Source organism: Odontesthes bonariensis, chromosome 13, assembly GCF_027942865.1.
Source record: "Odontesthes bonariensis isolate fOdoBon6 chromosome 13, fOdoBon6.hap1, whole genome shotgun sequence".
NCBI classification, from domain to species: Eukaryota; Metazoa; Chordata; class Actinopteri; order Atheriniformes; family Atherinopsidae; genus Odontesthes; species Odontesthes bonariensis.
Window position 1 is genome coordinate 21,084,709 of NC_134518.1, and position 18,752 is coordinate 21,103,460.

The 18,752-nt window shown below is 39.2% G+C and overlaps 1 protein-coding gene across 1 annotated transcript in view; it reads right to left on the bottom strand.

Annotated features, from left to right (window-relative positions):
• Positions 1–14,119: 14,119 nt before the first annotated feature.
• Positions 14,120–18,752, bottom strand: part of pcdh11 (protocadherin 11) — a 126,000-nt gene continuing 121,367 nt past the window's right edge. The window contains exon 7 of the mRNA XM_075481530.1: positions 14,120–18,704. Within this exon, the coding sequence (XP_075337645.1) occupies positions 18,244–18,704 (461 nt within the window). The 3' untranslated portion in view covers positions 14,120–18,243. The remainder of the gene's footprint in view (positions 18,705–18,752) is intronic.

The window sequence follows — 18,752 nt, forward strand, 5'->3', positions numbered from 1 at the left end:
GACGAACCGGTGAGGAGTCAGAAGGTGCAAGCTATGTCGACCGAGAAGGTAAGAGTAATCAAATGTACCTGGGAGCGTGAGAGGGGTCTATTTGTTTTTGCGTTAGGTGTGCCAGAAAGCAAGTCGAAGTACTTCCGCTCAGCTCCCGGGCCGCTACCGGGCCGGTCCAGCAAAGTTACATAGCGCAGTTTTTCCAACTCAGACCCCCGAAGGGCATAGGAGACAGGCCAATCGTAATATTAAAACTCATTCTAGCCGCACAAATTTTTTCAAGCTGTTATTTTAAGGTAGAAATGTTACATAGTATTGCTTTAAAGCTGCGGTCGGCAACTTTTTTTTAGTCATATTAGCTTGAACTGTCATGGGATTCTGGAAGTAGAATATTAAATAGGCTGTTTAGGAAAAATAACGAAATCTGTAGCTCCCTCTGAAGCCTGTAATCATGCTTGCAAAAACCGAGCGCTCCCGGCTGTTTTTAACCAATCACGTTAGGGTGGAGGAATCCTACCTGTCAATCACAGCTTGTGCACACGCTGCTGAGCGTGAGTCTGCCCCAGCTTGTGTGCGCTCACACTGGTGTGAACTCACGTGCACAACCTCGTCCACAGAGGGGGAGGGGTTTGGGGGGCGATTCAGAGCTTGGTAGAGGTTGGGGGAGTGACCTGAAAGTTTTATCAGTTCGAATTTTCCGACTTTAGACTCGGAATTTTGAAAACATGCCGACGGCAGCTTTAAGCCTAGTGGCTCTATTCAGACCCCTACAGAAACAGCTCTGCTGCAGCACTCTGTTTGGAGGGGTGGAGACTGAGCAGGTGCTCAACCCCACCCTTTAGGTAAGGTCAGCACTCCTCCATGTCAGCTGATCAGGCCAAGATGACCGACTTGAAGAAAGAGGCATGAAGAAAGTTTCTTAACGGAAAGTGACTGTCTCTCTCACAGGGCCGTGGAATTTTTTTAGTTTGAAGCGGAGTTAAGGAGCTATCGAAGTGATTCAACTAATAAGACTGCAACAGGATGTCAGTGAGCGGTTAGTTTCCATGGTTAGTTTTCCTTGTACACCGGCTTAGGACACACTACCATGCTGGCTGTAGTGAGTTATGCTGTGTTTACATCCGTTATATGTCATGAAAACTTGGGTATCCATTGTTTAATGTAATACAACAAACGCAAACATAATGAAAATATTCCTCTAAAAACACCCCAGCTCTATATATACATAGATAAAGACAGTTACTATATTATTCTGAGTGGGAAATAGTTTAGCAGTGTAGCTGTAAGTGTGCAGCAGATGCAACTGAACAATGCTTTTGTATCAATTGTGGTGGAACAAGCTGGAGATTTATACCGCACAATTTGTAGTTATGCATTTGTACTGTTAATTACTGCATTTGAACATTTTGTATATATTTTACATAATTAAAGTATTGTACTTGGAGACCAACATCTTTTTCAGAAAGGATGTTCAGGCACTGAGCATTTAAACTCTCAGTCAAACAAAGGTGAACTAAAAATGTGTTTTTTTTGGCAGTTTTACACTTGCATGTGACTTCAGAGACCCTGATATTTACTCCCAAAAACAGAAAAAGGTGATTTTCCAACAATATATCACCTTTAATCCCATCAACAATGTTTTATGGATGACCTACGGATCCAAAGTTTGGTCCAAACTAAAAATTTTGCCCTGTGATACTTTCTTTAGATTTGCACAAAGAACTCGCAGCAGTATCAGTTTCACTGATGTACTTTCTAACTGTGAAAGAGGCATGATAGGAACTTTGTTTCTTTTTATAAAGCGAGTCAACAGTATCCATATTTAATTTTTTTTTTAATACTAAATCAGTGTAATAAAAAGCAAAAATGTGATGGGGCTTTGTGGTTGTTATTTGTTCATTTTAATAAAACAAATGTTTTTAAAGGTGACATGTTATGCCTTTTTATCATCACCTCTTTTTTGTCTTATTTAGATGCACGTGACAGGCTTTGGTCAAAACACCTGTTGGTTTAAGCCTAGTGGCTCTTTTCCGACCCCTACAGAAACAGCTCTGCTGCAGCACTCTGTTTGGAGGGGTGGAGACTGAGGAAGTGCTCAACCCCACCCTTTAGGTAAGGTCAGCACTCCTCCATGTCAGCTGATCAGGCCAAGCTGACTGACTTGAAGAAAGAGGCATGAAGAAAGTTTCTGAATGAAAAGTGACTGTCTCTCTCACAGGACCGTGGAATTTTTTTAGTTTGAAGCGGAGTTAAGGAGCTACCGAAGTGGTTCAACTAATAAGACTGCAACAGGATGTCAGTGAGCGGTTAGTTTCCATCAGTGTTCGAATTATCCACCGGGCTTCGGGGGGGGTCGGACTTTTTGCGGATCAATTGATGACGTCACCCCCCCCCCAAAAAAAAAAAAAAATCATGATAATATCATGATATGCAAACACAACAATACGTTATCATTTGCAAACTCCCTGCTAGAGCCTCAGATGAATCAAGTGACCACGTTCGTGGGAAGATCACATCAAAGCACTTGTCTCCGTAAACTCCGTGTTGGGCTGTTTTGGATGACCGTCTGCGGGTAAAAATGGGTATTGGGCGAGTTTTTCTGTATCTGTATATGGCTCTATGGCCATAGAAATAAATAGAATTCAGTTTAGACTGGTTTAGTCTAGATTTAGTGCCTCCAGGCGGGGTTTGAGCATGTTTGGAAATCATCTGGCAACCCTGCAAAATCCGCGCTGCGCAGGTGAATTCAGCTCAACTCTGCACGCAGCACTGTCAAGTTCAACCACCTAGCCAAAGTTTGTCTCACACACGTTGCTGCAGCAGGACGTTGCTAACTTTCCAGTTAGCAACAAGCACAGCAGCAGAACCAACACATGCAGAATAATACATAAATATTAAACCTAGCAACGACCCAACTTCAAACAGCTGTATGGCTTACCAAAAGCCCACTAGCAAACTAGCAACTAGCCTACATTATGTAGTGCCCATGAGACACAATCAAGAAATGTCAATCAGCAAAGTGAACCCAATGACGCATACAGAATCAAGCTGTAAATTATCAGACTACAACTGCCAAATTCAACATAGCTTGTAATGTCCGCTGTAAACAGTGTGCGCTTTTCTTGAGATTGAAAAGTGCTATCAGACAGCCCCGTGGTGCTAGTCATGGTACACTGCTAGCTGCTAAATGAAATGGCTTCAAAATTATGATTAATCCTATATTTGTCACGGCGGACATATAGTAAGGAATCCCATTTTTCCTACCTCTTTGTGGGCATGCTATCCTTTTTGCCTCCTTGCTAGACACAGCTATCCTTGCTTCTTGCTTGGTGGAGTCACACTATCCATTTGCCTTCTTCTTACTTAGTTAAATGATATTATTCCAATTGTGCTTTAAACACATGATAAGCCTTGTACTTTATTTTCTGACATCAAGTATGTTGGTTGGTGTATTCTGGATTAGAGCAGTCCGCCTCTGTCTTTGAACTGAGACTACTTGTGCATGTTGACTCGATGGAATTCCTCTGATGTAGTCCTAGGCTAACTTTTTTCTCATGGGAGAAAGGGAAGGGCGGTCACCTGTCTTGAGTGTTTGTAAGTTCAGTGCTTTAAAGTTGAAATAATATTAGTCTGATTTGTTAGTTTCATTTAACAAATCACGGGAAACCTCCACCTTGACACCTTAAATCCAAGCGCTCGCATCTCAAACATCTTTTTAACGGGCATCAAAACCCTGCATCTCAGTGCTGCCGATGTTTTGGACTATGCGCGAGCTGCCTGTGAATATGCGAAATGCCCGCTGGTGGTACAGTCCATTGAAGGGGTGTTCCAAAACGCATTTTATTTGGTTATTCATAGTACACATTGAAAAATACTAAGTAACAAGACATTTTCAACACCTGATTTAATTCTATTAATAATAGATCCATTTTTTCAGTACCCCCCAAAAGTGTAATTTAGTCCCATTTGGGGGGTATCAAGTCTCAATCGGGGGGGCCAGACCCCCCCGGTACCCCCCGTAATTCGAACACTGGCATGGTTAGTTTTCCTTGTACACCGGCTTAGGAGACACTACCATGCTGGCTGTAGTGAGTTATGCTGTGTTTACATCCGTTATATGTCATGAAAACTTGGGTATCCATTGTTTAATGTAATACAACAAACGCAAACATAATGAAAATATTCCTCCAAAAACACCCCAGCTCTATATATACATAGATAAAGACAGTTACTATATTATTCTGAGTGGGAAATAGTTTAGCAGTGTAGCTGTAAGTGTGCAGCAGATGCAACTGAACAATGCTTTTGTATCAATTGTGGTGGAACAAGCTGGAGATTTATACCACACAATTTGTAGTTATGCATTTGTACTGTTAATTACTGCGTTTGAATATTTTGTATATATTTTACATAATTAAAGTATTATACTTGGAGACCAACATCTTTTTCAGAAAGGATGTTCAGGCACTGAGCATTTAAACTCTCAGTGCACAAAAAATGTGTTTTTTTGGCAGTTTTACACTTGCATGTGACTTCAGAGACCATGATATTTACTCCCAAGAACAGAAAAAGGGGATTTTCCAACAATATATCACCTTTAATCCCATCAACAATGTTTTATGGATGACCTATCGAACCAAAGTTTGGTCCAAACTAAAAAAAATTCTCAGACAATAAAAGTCATCCAGAAAAGCTGATAAGGGGTCACTGGAAAAAAAAATGGGTAGAGTAGAGTATAACTGTGAGCAAAATCCGTGAACATTCTCAATCTCAGCATTTCTTTTTTTACAGTTTAACTATCATATTGAGAGTTTCTTAGAAAACTTTAGAATACTAAATTGCATTATTCTGTACAAACAATATAAATACAGTTTGCATGCCTCCATTTGCAGCTGTGTGCCTTTTATCTGCAGTTAACTGTCTTCTATCAGCAATTGCTCTCTAATGACAGGGGGTGGGGGACTGGCTTGGCAGCAGTTCTCTCATTTCCAAGAGAACAAGGTCATTGCTCATTATCACCAATTACCCCAAATTTTGATCAATTAGGGTCTTATATGCTGGTCGTAAAAAGCTAGGTTTCTGACAATCCTTAAAAGTATCCCATAATGTTAAAATGAGATCATCATTAATTTGAGTATTTAATGTTCCCAATCAAATACGTATATCTATAAATATATATTTATTTTTATCTTTTTAATGCAACATATATCTATATGTATATTTCTATATATTTTGTTTTTATTTTCATCTTTTTAAATGCAACGTTCTCAAAATAATATTGGTGAATAATCAAAAAGGTCAATGTTTACACTTGTTCACTTACATTAAATCAGAAAGTTGGAACGTTGATTTCTCCTGTTTAGCTTCACTGATTTATGGGGAATTATTATGATTTTTTTCAGCAGTGCTCACTTCTCAGCTGAGATGAGAAAAAACCCTTTGACTATTCCTAAAAATGTTGTGTTCCATGAAGACTCCACCTTGGTAGGTAGTTGTGCCATCTCCCTTCCTCTCTGCCTCTTTTTTTCTCTGCTTAATTGCAGGAGCAGTGCATGGTGTGTGGGGTTTGGTCACGGCAGAGGCTAATCATTCAAGTCCTCTGTGAATACATGATTGTTGAATCCAAACAGTGCCAGATTATAGTACTGTTTTCAAAATTGTGGAGCGCAACCTTGCCTCAGAATGCTTCTTATCTGGAAAGAGACTCTGGCTTTCACAGCACCAAATAAGCCCTGCATTTCTCTATCAAGACTGTTGAACTCTGGATCCTTAGCTGAGTTAAACGATTCCAAAGTCCAAGGACAATACTTACTTGCACAATATAAATGGTAAATGGACTGTACTTGTATACTGCTTTTCTAGTCAAGCTGACCACTCAAAGCGCTTCTAACACTACATGCCACATTCACCCATTCACACACTTCCTAGTCTATGCATAACGTGCTTCCTACTCATTCACACACATTCAAACACCGATGGATGCATCGGTAGGCAGCGTGGGGTTCAGTGTCTTGCCCAAGGCCTGAGCAGGCCGGAGTTGAACCACCGACCTTCTGATTGGTGGGCGCCCCAGCCGCCCCTATATACTCCCCTGTGTAAATAAAATCACCCTAAAACTATCCCTCTGACTTTAAGTCTGCTTTTGACTTCAACATCTGCCCACAACATTAAAATTTAGCAACAAAATGGACTTTATTCAGTTTTGATGCAAACTGTTGGCTTTCTTAGCAAGGTGACTTTTTAAAATTGTCTCAGTATGAATTGGAGTACTTTGGAATTAAATGAATTGGATTTGACTGGATTATGATTGGATTACAAAGAGTTGGTTTGTAATTGGATTGAACTTGACTGAATCTTGGAAGTGCCTTGAGATGACAGGTTAGCGTGAGAGGAACCTGGGTTCCTCTCAGTGCTTTTTGGGTGCAGGGAGCCATTTTGTGCGGGTCAAGAGATGGAAATTTAGTGACCCTTCAGTGGCAACAAATGTTACTGTGCGTGACACTCATTTCAGACAAGAGGATTTTGTATCCAGTTATTCTGTGGAGCTTCAGATGAGAGGCTGAAATTCAAATTGATTGAGATTGATAGCAGACTGGGGTTCACTCCATGTGGTTGCTTCCATTCAAAGCCTATGTGTCCATTACCATCAGGCTTTTAGGACATGTGTACAAGACCAAGGCATGCAGCCCTGATTTACAACTCAAGAGATACTGAAACTGCACAGTGTTAAATCATGTTTTCTAATTTGATAGTTTGCCTTTCATGTCTTTCATGATTTACCCTCCCTTTCTTGCTCCTAAGTCGTTGGCATCATATAACATAGGCTTTTTGAGCGGTACAGCCCCTTTCTTATTCCACCTAGTTTGCCTACTTCGTGAACCTGCAAATAGATTCTGCTTTGGACTGGGGTGGTGAAGTAGGAGACTTATGCAAAGATGTGAATTGGCTCTTGGCCAGGGTAATCTCTGTGAGGCTTATTTTGCCATAAGTTTCCTGACAGTTGCTGTTCAAAGCAGTTGTAAATGAAAATATTAAGCATGAGCTGGTCTACCACAGTAGCAGTAAGGAAATTCCAAAACCTCCCTCAAACTCATTACACTTGACTAATCACTTAAAACGGCTACTTTTGATAGTTCACTGTTAGTAAGTAAGTCTGTCATGTCTCCAGTTAAGTTACTCATCTCAAGTAACAGTCACATAAAGATCAAATTGAATGTATTCTAGTGTATTTTGCACTAAACTGTCTTGTCCTTCATTTGTTGAAATTCCCTAATTTTCTCATTAACAGGGAGACATGTTAATTTATCTCTTAGCGTTCTTATTGTTCTTACTGTATCTCCTGGTCTTTAATCAAGAAACTGTCAGTGTCTCTTACTCCCTTGCTTCAAATTTATCACAATCTTGTTCCAGTGTATTCTAACCATCATCGTACTTACCTCTAGGCCATATGACCACGTGAAGTTGTTTAGCAAGTAATCCTGTATTCTTTTTGTACAGCCACTGATCTCACTGAAATTCTTGAAATGGGCACAACTTTTACCATGGAGAATATTGAGTGTTATGGCAATTCACCTGGTACAACTGGGTTGCCAAAAACATGATCTCTTCTCTCTGTAACCAAGTAGTTTATTTGTTCCTAACTAGACAGCAACAGAGCAATGGTGCCACAAAAGGGACTTAAAAAGAATCTGTTTGTTGAAAGTCATATATTTGGGCAGCTCCATCACCACATGGGGACTTGTGTCTGCACCACAGGAAAGCTGCTAATTGACTTTCCATCGGCATTGTTTCTGTGGTGCTGGCATGTTATTTCAACACACCACCAACCACCACCAGTCTTAAAGAGGTCATTGTCATTTCGCCTATTACTGTGAGACTATCTTGGCTCAATCCATTGGATGACTTATTGTGTTTAGTAATAGAGACCATATAAATTATGTAAAGGCTACACAGAGTAAAAAAAATGCTTTTTTTCTATGGAGGAGAAATATTTGTATTTAGGCTCTGCATTGATTCAGCCACCCAGATTCCCCAGCCGCTTGGATGGTGCCACATGCTGGTCTAACTTTGAGTACTAGTTTTATAGTTCTTTTTTTATGTATTTATGTCACACAGAGATATGGAGAGGAGTTTTGTGGAAGGTCCCCGGAGTAATTATGGCAAAGTGTCCCCAAAGGTTGAACAGAGATGGGAAAGAAACTCTTCAGGACCTCTGCCCTCTCTCCGCAAAATACCTCACAGAAACACGTGAAGCATGAGGGAATAGATGCTGTTAAGAGTTCCTGAAAGTCACTGCAGGCGGAGGAATTAGTTGGAATATTTTATCACAGCTTTGTCTCTCTTTGTTTTGTCTTTAATGTCACATATTCTCTTTTATGTAACAAAATATTTCTTCCTATTAAATGATCAGCCCTATGTTTTGCTAAAGATCAGCACAGATAGGAAATTGCATGCAATGTTTCTCTGGGCAGTTTTTTGTATATCAAAGTATGGTGTGAGATCTTATTCAAATTTAAATTTCGGTTTGTTGCTTTTCAAATGACTGCAAAAAGATTAGTTTCAAATACTGATATCACATTATAATAAGGGACTCTAAATTTGAGACAGTTGTGAGGGAAGAGGTGAAAAATGAATTAATAATTAAATACTAATCAACCAACAGCTAATGAGTAACTCTTGATCAAATTTTCTTAACAAGCTAACAATTAACTAGTTGTCAATTAAGAATAAAGTGAGGAATAAATAAAGAACAGCCTGAAATTTAAATTATAGTCAATAGATACTTCCCTAATAATTAATAATGGTAGATTATAAAATAGATAATGCATGAGTGTTGGCAGTTTGTTCTCTCATAACTGTTAACAATTACCAAGTCAGTCAAGAATTGTTCTTCACTTTTTCTAATTTAATTAATCATTTACTAGTTATTTGCTGTTATAAGTTAAATAATGCTTAACTAGCAGTTATTTACTCACTCTTCTCTGATTTATTCCTTCGTAACTAATCAAAAGTATGTGTCCCTTTCCCTTATTGCAGTGTTATCTAAGAATTTTACCACACGAGGTCCACTTGCATGTTGTGTTAAATGCATTAGATTTTTTTGAAACTGATATTTGAAAAGTTAGTTTAGTAAAGAATAAAAAAGTATCTAATATAAATCTTAAAATATTGTATACAATATAACTGGAGAAATAAACAAACAAATCAAAAAACATTCTGGGTAGTGCTTGTTCTTTTTATTTATTCATTTTTTTATTTTCCCAACCAATGCATTGTTTTACACAACATGGAGAGCAATCTCTGTCAGGATACATGCGGCAAGTGGACCGAATTGCAGACAGCAGGCAGTAGCCAGGCAGATATATAAACTTAAAGAATTTAATTACCTTCCAGAATGGGTACAGATATATGTATCTATAAATATATACTATATATATATATATATATATATATATATATACACAAAAACATGTTACGTTACGTTACAGTAAGGATTTTTTTTTTTAAGGGAGATAGGGGGTTAATGTTAATTGATCTTTTCTGCATTTAGCATTACTCCAGGTTAGCATTCCTGGGAGCAGGGAACAATTTTGTACGAGTCAAGAGATGGAAATTTAGTGACCCTTCGGTGGCAACAAATGTGACTGTGTGTGACACTCATTTTAGACAAGAGGATTTTGTATCCAGTTATTCTGTGAAGCTTCAGATGAGAGGCTGAAATTCGAATTGAGTGAGATTGATAGCAGACTGGGGTTCACTCCATGCGGTTGCTTCCATACAAAGCCTATGTGTCCATTACCATCAGGCTTTTAGGACATGTGTACAAGACCAAGGCATGCAGCCCTGATTTACAACTCAAGAGATACTGAAACTGCACAGTGTTGAATCATGTTTTCTAATTTGATAGTTTGCCTTTCATGTCCTTCATGATTTACACTCCCTTTCTTGCTCCTAAGTCACTGGCATCGTATAACATAGCTGTGTTTTGTTATACAGTGTGTAAAAGGTCTCCGGCTGATCATTGGGCATTATGTTGTATTTTGTGTTCTCTGTAATAGTTCAGTAAAAAAAAAAAAAAACACATTTATTTAGTTTAATTAAATTTTACAGTATTGTGAACACAACGTTAGCAATCATGTTAATGTCACTAACTCACTAGCACAGTTCTCCATCAGTTCTCCTCACACCACAAATGAATTTCTTTCTGATTATATTTCTCCAAATCCCTCCCTGATCTTTTCCGAGCTATCAGGCTCCTACATAATTATAAAGTGGATGTCTGTCATGTGGGTGATACCAAACTTTGATACCAAAGCAGCTCTAAATTTGAATAAAGGGCATATGAAGACATTTTTTCAGAAAAAGTTCTTGCTACATGTTCCCACATTGTATGTCACAGGTGCTACTATAGGGAAGTGTGAACTTGTACAGCAGAGTAATATCAGTTCTTCAGCCCCCATAAAACAGGTTGTCTTCTCTCTCCAAAATCCTTTGGCATTAATTTGACATAGGTCGGCCTATTTTGTTGTTCCCAACATTCATTTTTGTGTATGAATACGGTTTAATTTAGTCTTTGCTTGTTGTAAATAATCTCATTTTCTCTTGCCAAAAGCAACAGTTTTATCCATCCCCTGGCCTCATTTTCATGGGCAGGGTGAACTCTTTGCATGTGTGTACAGTCAGCCGTCCCTTGGATGTCGTTGGCATATCTCCGAAGCAATTTTCTCAACTATGAATAATTCACCAGATATTATTCCAAAGGTCATCTTATAGTAATTAGTACCCTGCTGTTGACTAAACAGCCTCTAGGTACCTGATGGCCAGTTTAATTACAATTTGAAATGAGTGTACTGTTTGACAATCTCTATATGTTCTCCTGACACTTCAACAGATGACACCTTGAGAACTAAGTAGGCTTACAATAAGTTGGGCTTGTTAGCAGATGGCGAAGTTGTGTGTGGAGTGAATGTGTGTCTCAGCATTCTGTTAAGATCACATATTTTTTACTGCTCAAATATGCAGTAATTGCCGGAAATGCAGATGAGTGTGTTTGGGTGTGTATTTTGACAGTGTAGATATCCTTGGGACCGTCACCATCCTATTATTAGCCAATTACTATGGAAAACTAATGGGACAAGTCAGAGCGGACTCGTTAAAGGAGACTGGGGACTGAACATATGCTGAAGATGACACAGTCCAGAAAGGCTTTAGAGAGGCAAGAGCTACATGTCATGGCACTTTGTGTCACACAAGCTAGGAGTTGGTGTCGAGAGATCCTGTCATGTCCGGTTGTTGTGAACATCAACCCCTGCACTATGCTTGAGATTTCCTCTCTGAGGGCTTGTATGTATTCATAAAAGAACAGTGGATAAAGCATTGAGCCAAAAGGGCCTCAGGTAAGATAGATAGCTCCGGGGGATTGTTGAGGTTTCTCCAGAGTTTACCTTTGAGGCATCAAAGCTCTCATGGATGGCTTACATGATGGATAGATGAATGGATAAACAGATACATGGTATAGATTTATCAGAAGCAATGGCAAAAAAGACATGTATCTATGGATTCATATTTCCTATCTTTAGTGTTTATGAGGCTAAATGACCACAGGTGGAGTAAACAGCCTTTCTGTGTCAGTGAAGCTGCTGGGAGAAGATGGTGCTCTGTGAGTCTAAAGTAAATCAAAGTTGTCTCTCGGTAAAATCCTAGCACACGGATGGAAAGATATATTTTATACTCCTGGCTTAAACTTACATTTACTTCTAGACTCTATTGAACCATCAGGCTCAAAGTTTATAGTGTCCTATTGATTTTTCTCACAAAATTTATGGGCTACTTCGGCCCATGGCCGATACTGATATGACTGAACAGTCTAATGAGTGTAGTAGCAGGGCTGTGACAGAAAGCGCACTGTTATAAATTGCTTGACAAATCCAAGAAAGTAAGAAAAGGAATCAAGATTTCATTTAGACTCTGGAGATGTCAGAGTACATTTCAGTTTAAATAAAATCAGTGGTATGTGAATGCACATACTCTAACTGAAGCATCTGACTTACTATTCAAATGAAAAAGCAGCAGTTTTTTTAATTATTATTCTTTGTTATGTAATGTTAAAAACCTGTGTAGGTCATATCTTTATGTTAAAATGGAAGGATATTGACACTGGGTCAAAAATGTAGCAATTCGACAATCTATGGTTGAACATTTTGAGATGACAACCTGTCTCAATGTTTTTGTCACATAATCACATATTTTAAAGCAGTGGTTTTCAAAGTGGGGGCCGCCAGGGGGCGCTAGGGGGGCCTCAGAAAATTGGAGTGAAGATAAGAAAAAAATGCAAGAATAAAAACATAGAATTCAATTTTTTTTAAACATCATTATAAAAAATTGTCACATTTTTTTAATCAGTATTGTAAAATACAATTTATAATAATATATCATATTGAAATGTTATTTGCCATGCTTGTCTTTCTGATTGGCTGCCAGTCAAAACATCGTAGACCTGGCGGTTTGCGCCTGTTCTGAAGCTGCTTTGCTCCTCAAGCTAGCGTGTAGGTAGCTAGCCAAAATGGACAGATTTTTGACATGGAAGAGACTGAAAGAACTGTCCGACTAAAATCAGAAAGTATGAGGCAGCATACATTAAAGGGATACGCCACCCCCAGGCCAAATTAAGTGTATCCCCACATTCCCGAGACATAAATAAGTGTGTGGGAGCGTTTTCCTGGCGACCCAGGCATTGTCTGAATCTCACAGCACTGACCACTGCTTGGTTTCACGTAATACCTCCATGCTTTCGTCGCCGATCGAAATATTACTCCGCTCAACCTCTGTTTCGAACACAGATGGGACAGTGGGGGTGGGAATTCTCAATGACGTAGCGGGGAGTGTGCGTCGGCTGTGTTGTCCGCACCGGAAACTAGTTCCCAAACCGACATGAGCAAACCAAGCCTTCCGTGTTGATTCACAAAGTCATTTGCACTCGATGTGAAAGTACAACACTCACACAGTAATTAGAAGGTAAATCAAGTAAATTAATTCACGTTGGGCGAAATATTTCGATTGGCGACGCTAGCATGTATGTATTACGCGAAACCAAGCAGTGGTCAGTGCTGTGAGATTCGGACAATGCCTGGGTCGCCAGGAAAACGCTCCCACACACTTATTTATGTCTCGGGAATGCGGGGATACACTTAATTTGGCCTGTGGGTGGCGTATCCCTTTAAGATTGGATTCACAGCCATACAGAAAAATGGCCACGATTGCCCGAAATGCGTCCTCTGTCTGGAGACCCTCTCAAATGAGTGTTTAAAACCTTCGAAACTTCAGCGTCACTTGATACAAAAACATCCGGCAGAGTCCGAAAAAACGATTGACTTCTTCAGACGTAAAGAAGAGCATTTAGTCATGCTGCATTCACACGGCAAGCTACTGTCCATGAATAAAAGAAAGAAAATACGTTATAAAAGTTTATGTTTCTCTACATATTTTGTAGCATTGTCTGTGGTTTGCAAAGGGGGCCCTCGGCCAGAAGCTAATACTGTTTGGGGGGCCGTGGCATGGAAAAGTTTGGGAACCCCTGTTTTAAAGAACAATTTACAAGAAACGGTTGCAACATCAAGCAGCAGCTATGGGGAGTAAATGTTTAGTTAGTTAAGTCCAGGGGTGTGAGAGGAGAAGGAAGTAAATGATGAGTACAGTTTGTGGTAAGTTTGTTATGAGAGGAGGTACTTTTGGAAAAGCAGTTTCCAAAGAGTTTTCAAGAGTCAAGAATCCCTCAGAATCATTGAAAGCTGAGAGAGCAAAAGTTAAGAAAAGGAGGGAGGGAAGGAAATAGAAGAGTGCAATGAATAAACCTGCAGGATGATTTGCATCTTCCAACATAATCTCCATTCCCCCTTATAAGCATTCTTGGCCAATTTAATTCTGGCAAGCTCTGGAAATTTGAATGTATCATGCAGGAATACCATGGAGATGTAGGACATTCCTTACATTTATATCACTGTCAGCGATCACTGACTTGTAGAATAACACAAACAGTTGAATTCTGTGTATTCCGAAAAAAATTTAATAACATTTCAATTCAATCTATATTTCCAATATTATAAAACAATTTTTTTTTTTTCTCTCTTCGCTTAACTTATGAATGCCAAAGGTTGAACCATCTCATCAGCAGTGTTCGCTCTTGGAAAAAATGACAGCAAAATGTTGCATCCCAGGTTTGAATATGGTGGTAGTATGGTCTCGAAACACAACACACAGTTAAAAACAAGCATGATCAGCGTTTTCTTTGAGGTCTCAATTTTTAATGACTCAAGTAAAATTCAATGACAAGAAAAATCATTTCACCATACAGAAGGTAATTTTTTTTTTCTTTTTTATAGAATTAAGTGGTATATCTTACAAAGGCATGACAACACAGACTGTATAGCTTTTACTGACCGATACGGATTTGCTGGCAAGCATTGAAGCCTTCTCTCAAAGCAAACTTGACCTGACTCACTGATGACTATTTTTTTTACAAGCATATACTTAAGTCTTATATCATATTTTGATACTGTTCTTTTTTTTGTACAAGATACATTGTGTACATAAAATGCTCTGGCAAGGTGCATGCCAGTACACACACGCCCACTCACACACACACACACACACACACATACATGCAAGGGGACACACCTGCTCTCACCCACGCACATACGCGATCACTTCTGAACACATTCAAACACACTCATCAATATTATGCATATGTATTAATTTACATTACAACAGAGATTGTCATCTCATCACTTCTTATGTTTTCCCTTTTTCCTCATTGTGTACAACGTAAATTCAATTTTTTTGTCTTCATCTAGGGTCTGTCCAGTTTGTAACCATTACTCACAGTTCTTTAGGGGTACCGCTATATACAATTTAAAATCCAGTTCACCTGACAGTATAGATGTTTCATATTTCTGTACGTGTTGAAGTGTGAGTGGTACACACACTCGACTCACGGTTTGAACGTGTACACTGTATAAGAGTTGTTTTGTTCTTTCAGACAGACAAACAGGTAGAGAAGCAAATATCAGCACTAACACTGATTGTAATGATGAAGGCATGAAGCACGCAGTGAAGTGTCAAAATGCCTCGTCCAAGTCCAAAAAGTTTGCGCAACCAGTGGCGCTAACTTGACTCCGTGACCATGGCACACATTTTGAACAGAAAATATAGATAATAATACTACAAATAGAGAAAAAGAGGAAATGTTAAGTTGTTTGTCACTAAAGTATTGTCACTGTCTCTACCATTCTCTTAAAACAATGAGAGCAAAATCATGTAAAGTGAAAATCTATGGGCAGTCATTATTTTCCCTTGTTCAACATTCCTTTGAGACATTTTTTGACACTGAAAGAGTCGCCATTCTCTTTGCTCTTGAATTAAATAGATAATCCACCAATACAATTACCTCTGAAAAGACATGTGGCATAAAAAAAAATAATAAAAAAAATGCACCCAAGAAGACATCAGTAAAGAAAAACTCAAATCACTATCAAAAGCTACATACTCCTGGTGTACATTCATGCAGTTATTACACCATTCGTTCCAGAAGTTGTCTTTCAATTAATGTTGCTGCTGCCGCACTGCAGTAGAAAAAAGCATTGTAGACAGAATTAGCAAAAACACAGTGTCGAGTTACAGATAGATGATTTTGTGCTTACTGTACATGTGTGATCAGTCATTTCAAACAATCACATTTCCATTACAGCGGTTATTTATTATTATCCCATACATATTCCATATATAGCTACTCTTTCCTTTCGCGATATGAGGAAGAGGGAAGTTGTCTGTCATATTGATAATCACTCTAAGAGCAGATGTTTTTTGTTTTACTGTAGTACATGTGAGAGAACATGTCCTATTATCATTATTATTATTATTATTATTATTATTATTATACCTGAAAGGGGAATTTTCAACCAACTCATCGACCCTGATTTTTTTTTACACAGCTGTAAGAAGAGACTGTAAAGAATAATAAGAATTATGAGGCAACTTTTGGTTCACATTCTGGGGGTCTCCAATATGAAGAGTTGATTCTGCTCTTGGTAGAGTGATAAAACTCCAATCTTCACTGACATCATGATGCATGTTCCCTTTGATATGTGCTCCTTTTGATTAAAAATGTAGACAGACACTGCGTGTCCGTCCGAAAACAATGAGAGGAGATGAAAAGCGAGAGAGAGAGAGAGAGAGAGAGAAAAACAATAGTTATATAAAAGTATTGGAAATTGAGCTGAAATTGGATTCTCAAGGGAAGACATTTTCAGAAATGAACGCTAACAGGATGGTTTATCTAAGTTGCCTTTTTTAAAAAGTTAAATTCATTTTTATAATTGACCGAGTTGAAATTGAATCGTCCTTTCTGTGTCCTTGACACACTGCCCCCTTAAGTGATCACTTCACTGACTATCAGATAAATCCTCGATATTGTTTGTAAGGAATCCTGATTTGAGAGAACAGAATAGCTAAGAGCATACAACACACACTTTCCTTTGCACTTTCCCTTGAGAATACCATGTTGCATTACAGATTTAGGCTTGTTCCCAATTTGCAAGATGGTAGAAGTAAATGAATCGCATGAATCATATACCTGATGATGTAGACACCTGGCTTGGATGTTACCGGAAAGAAAAATGGATATCAGCAAAGTCACTTATTGCTGTAGCAATACATTATGCTGCACCCAATCTGTTACAAGGCAAGTTAGTATGCAGTAGTTAGAATCATTACAACAATTTGCATGTTCAAGCAGGGATGCAGTTTCCTTTTGAAACCTAGTGAGGAACAGCCTGCTGGGTGGACCTCTCAATTGGTCCCAGTGTCTATTCTAGTGATAACTGCAAAAATAACACCAACATAAATAATTCAGTTAGACTTGGGGGCTTTGAAATTTTTTTGCAGCCTGGTCTGTTATTGTAGTGTCAACACATAGTAAAAACCAATATCAGAAACTTTACAGCCCACGGTAACTACCGTTTAAAAGCAGTGGATACAAATTAATAGCAGGAACATAGGTGTTAATAACATGATAAGAACAGAGGAAATATAAAAAGCTGCTGTCTCTGAACTTTTGCCACCTTTCCTCTGTCTTTGTACATGCAGAGCATGTTTTGAGAATAAGAAGTAAAATCATTCCAAACCTCTAAACACAGTAAGGGTCGCTACCGAGATCACGCATCAAAGTAATTAGATTGAGAATTTCATAATTGGCTCCATAGCCGTTATTATGTGAAGGTTTCTGAGCAGCAAAATATGAAGAATGGAAACAAAAGGAGAAAAACAAAGGCTACATTTCCAAAGCACATCTGTCTGTGCCTTTCAAGACTAAGCTACTGAGATAATGCTTGGAGTGAACATTTTTCTTAATAGAGTTGGCAAGGATGAAGCAATCACCATATGGAAAACATCAAGAGTATGCAAGTGTGCATGAGCGAGGATTTTGTGTTATTTCGGTTTGTATTTTTATGTACTGGTCCATGATGACAATGACTGCAAAAGATGAAGATGCTGTGCTGTTGGCCTACTTATGCTTTGTACATTTTGAAAAAAAAACAATCCTTCTGCAGTCCCCTGACCCAAAATAGACTTCTGAAACATGTTCAGGCAAGACAAAAGAAACTTCTTCTACTACCAAAGGAGTTTGTGTCACGTGTTATAAAGAGCGATACTTCACAAGAACTTGAACAGAAACACCATCAACCCAGAGCTCATAATTAACATTTAGCCCAATTTAGCTCACTCATAACACAAAGTACTGCATTTGCATTTGTTTCTGTGCCAGGAAATGGTCTTTTAGAACACAGTCTTACTATGCTAGGCCAAAGGAGCTTAAAGTGTAACAGTGCCCTTTCGTGTCACTAAGCAAGCATCACCAAACTGAAAGCAAAGTTGTCTTTTTTTTTTTTTTCTGCGATGGATCTCCTTTGGTACAGAACTACCTCTTATTTACTATACATGGGTCTGATGCGTTGAGACTTACATTTCCTTTAAATGCTTAAGCTGTCAGACTGATTCCATTTGATTTGGTCTGATTACATCATCATGTCTCATCCATTCTCAGATGTCTTCATTGGTAAGCTTGAGCTGACCGAACTTATTCAAAGTATGCATACCTCCACATGTATGCATACATACTAAACATAAAGTCAGAAACCACCTATGAAAACTGAGTCATATGCAGTGGATGTCAGGCCAATGGAGATCTGTCTTTTACTATTACAGCTGGTGCTCGTGTAAGAAGGGGCTGCTGCCTCCGCCAGTGGATGTCTGCTGCCCGGGCGAGGAGAAGCTTGCCAGGGGGATGACCTTGACAGGGTCCTCCTTCTTACTACTGCAGTGTCTATCCAGGGTGTTGTAGAACTGCGGCCGGTTGATCCCTTTGTCCAGTTCATCTTTTTTGGGCACAGACCTGCCCAGAGTATGGCGGCCATCCATGATCCCCATGCTGCCCATGTTTGCTTTTACTCCCCGGGAACAGCTCTGCTGGAAACCAAATGAGGGGAGGGTGGCGATGGTGGCGGTAGTAGGGTTGGAGGTGGGGCTGTTGTTGCCAGGACTCTGGAACTGGGCCAGGGCTGGGGGCATCCAGCAGCTGTCGGAGTGGCCCAGTATTAAGCACTCCTGGGTGCAGGTCTCAGAGGCCTCAGCCATGGCTTTCTGCAGGTTCACCTCGATGGCTGTAAAAATGAGAGAAAACAACACATTCAATACACGAGGTCAGAACA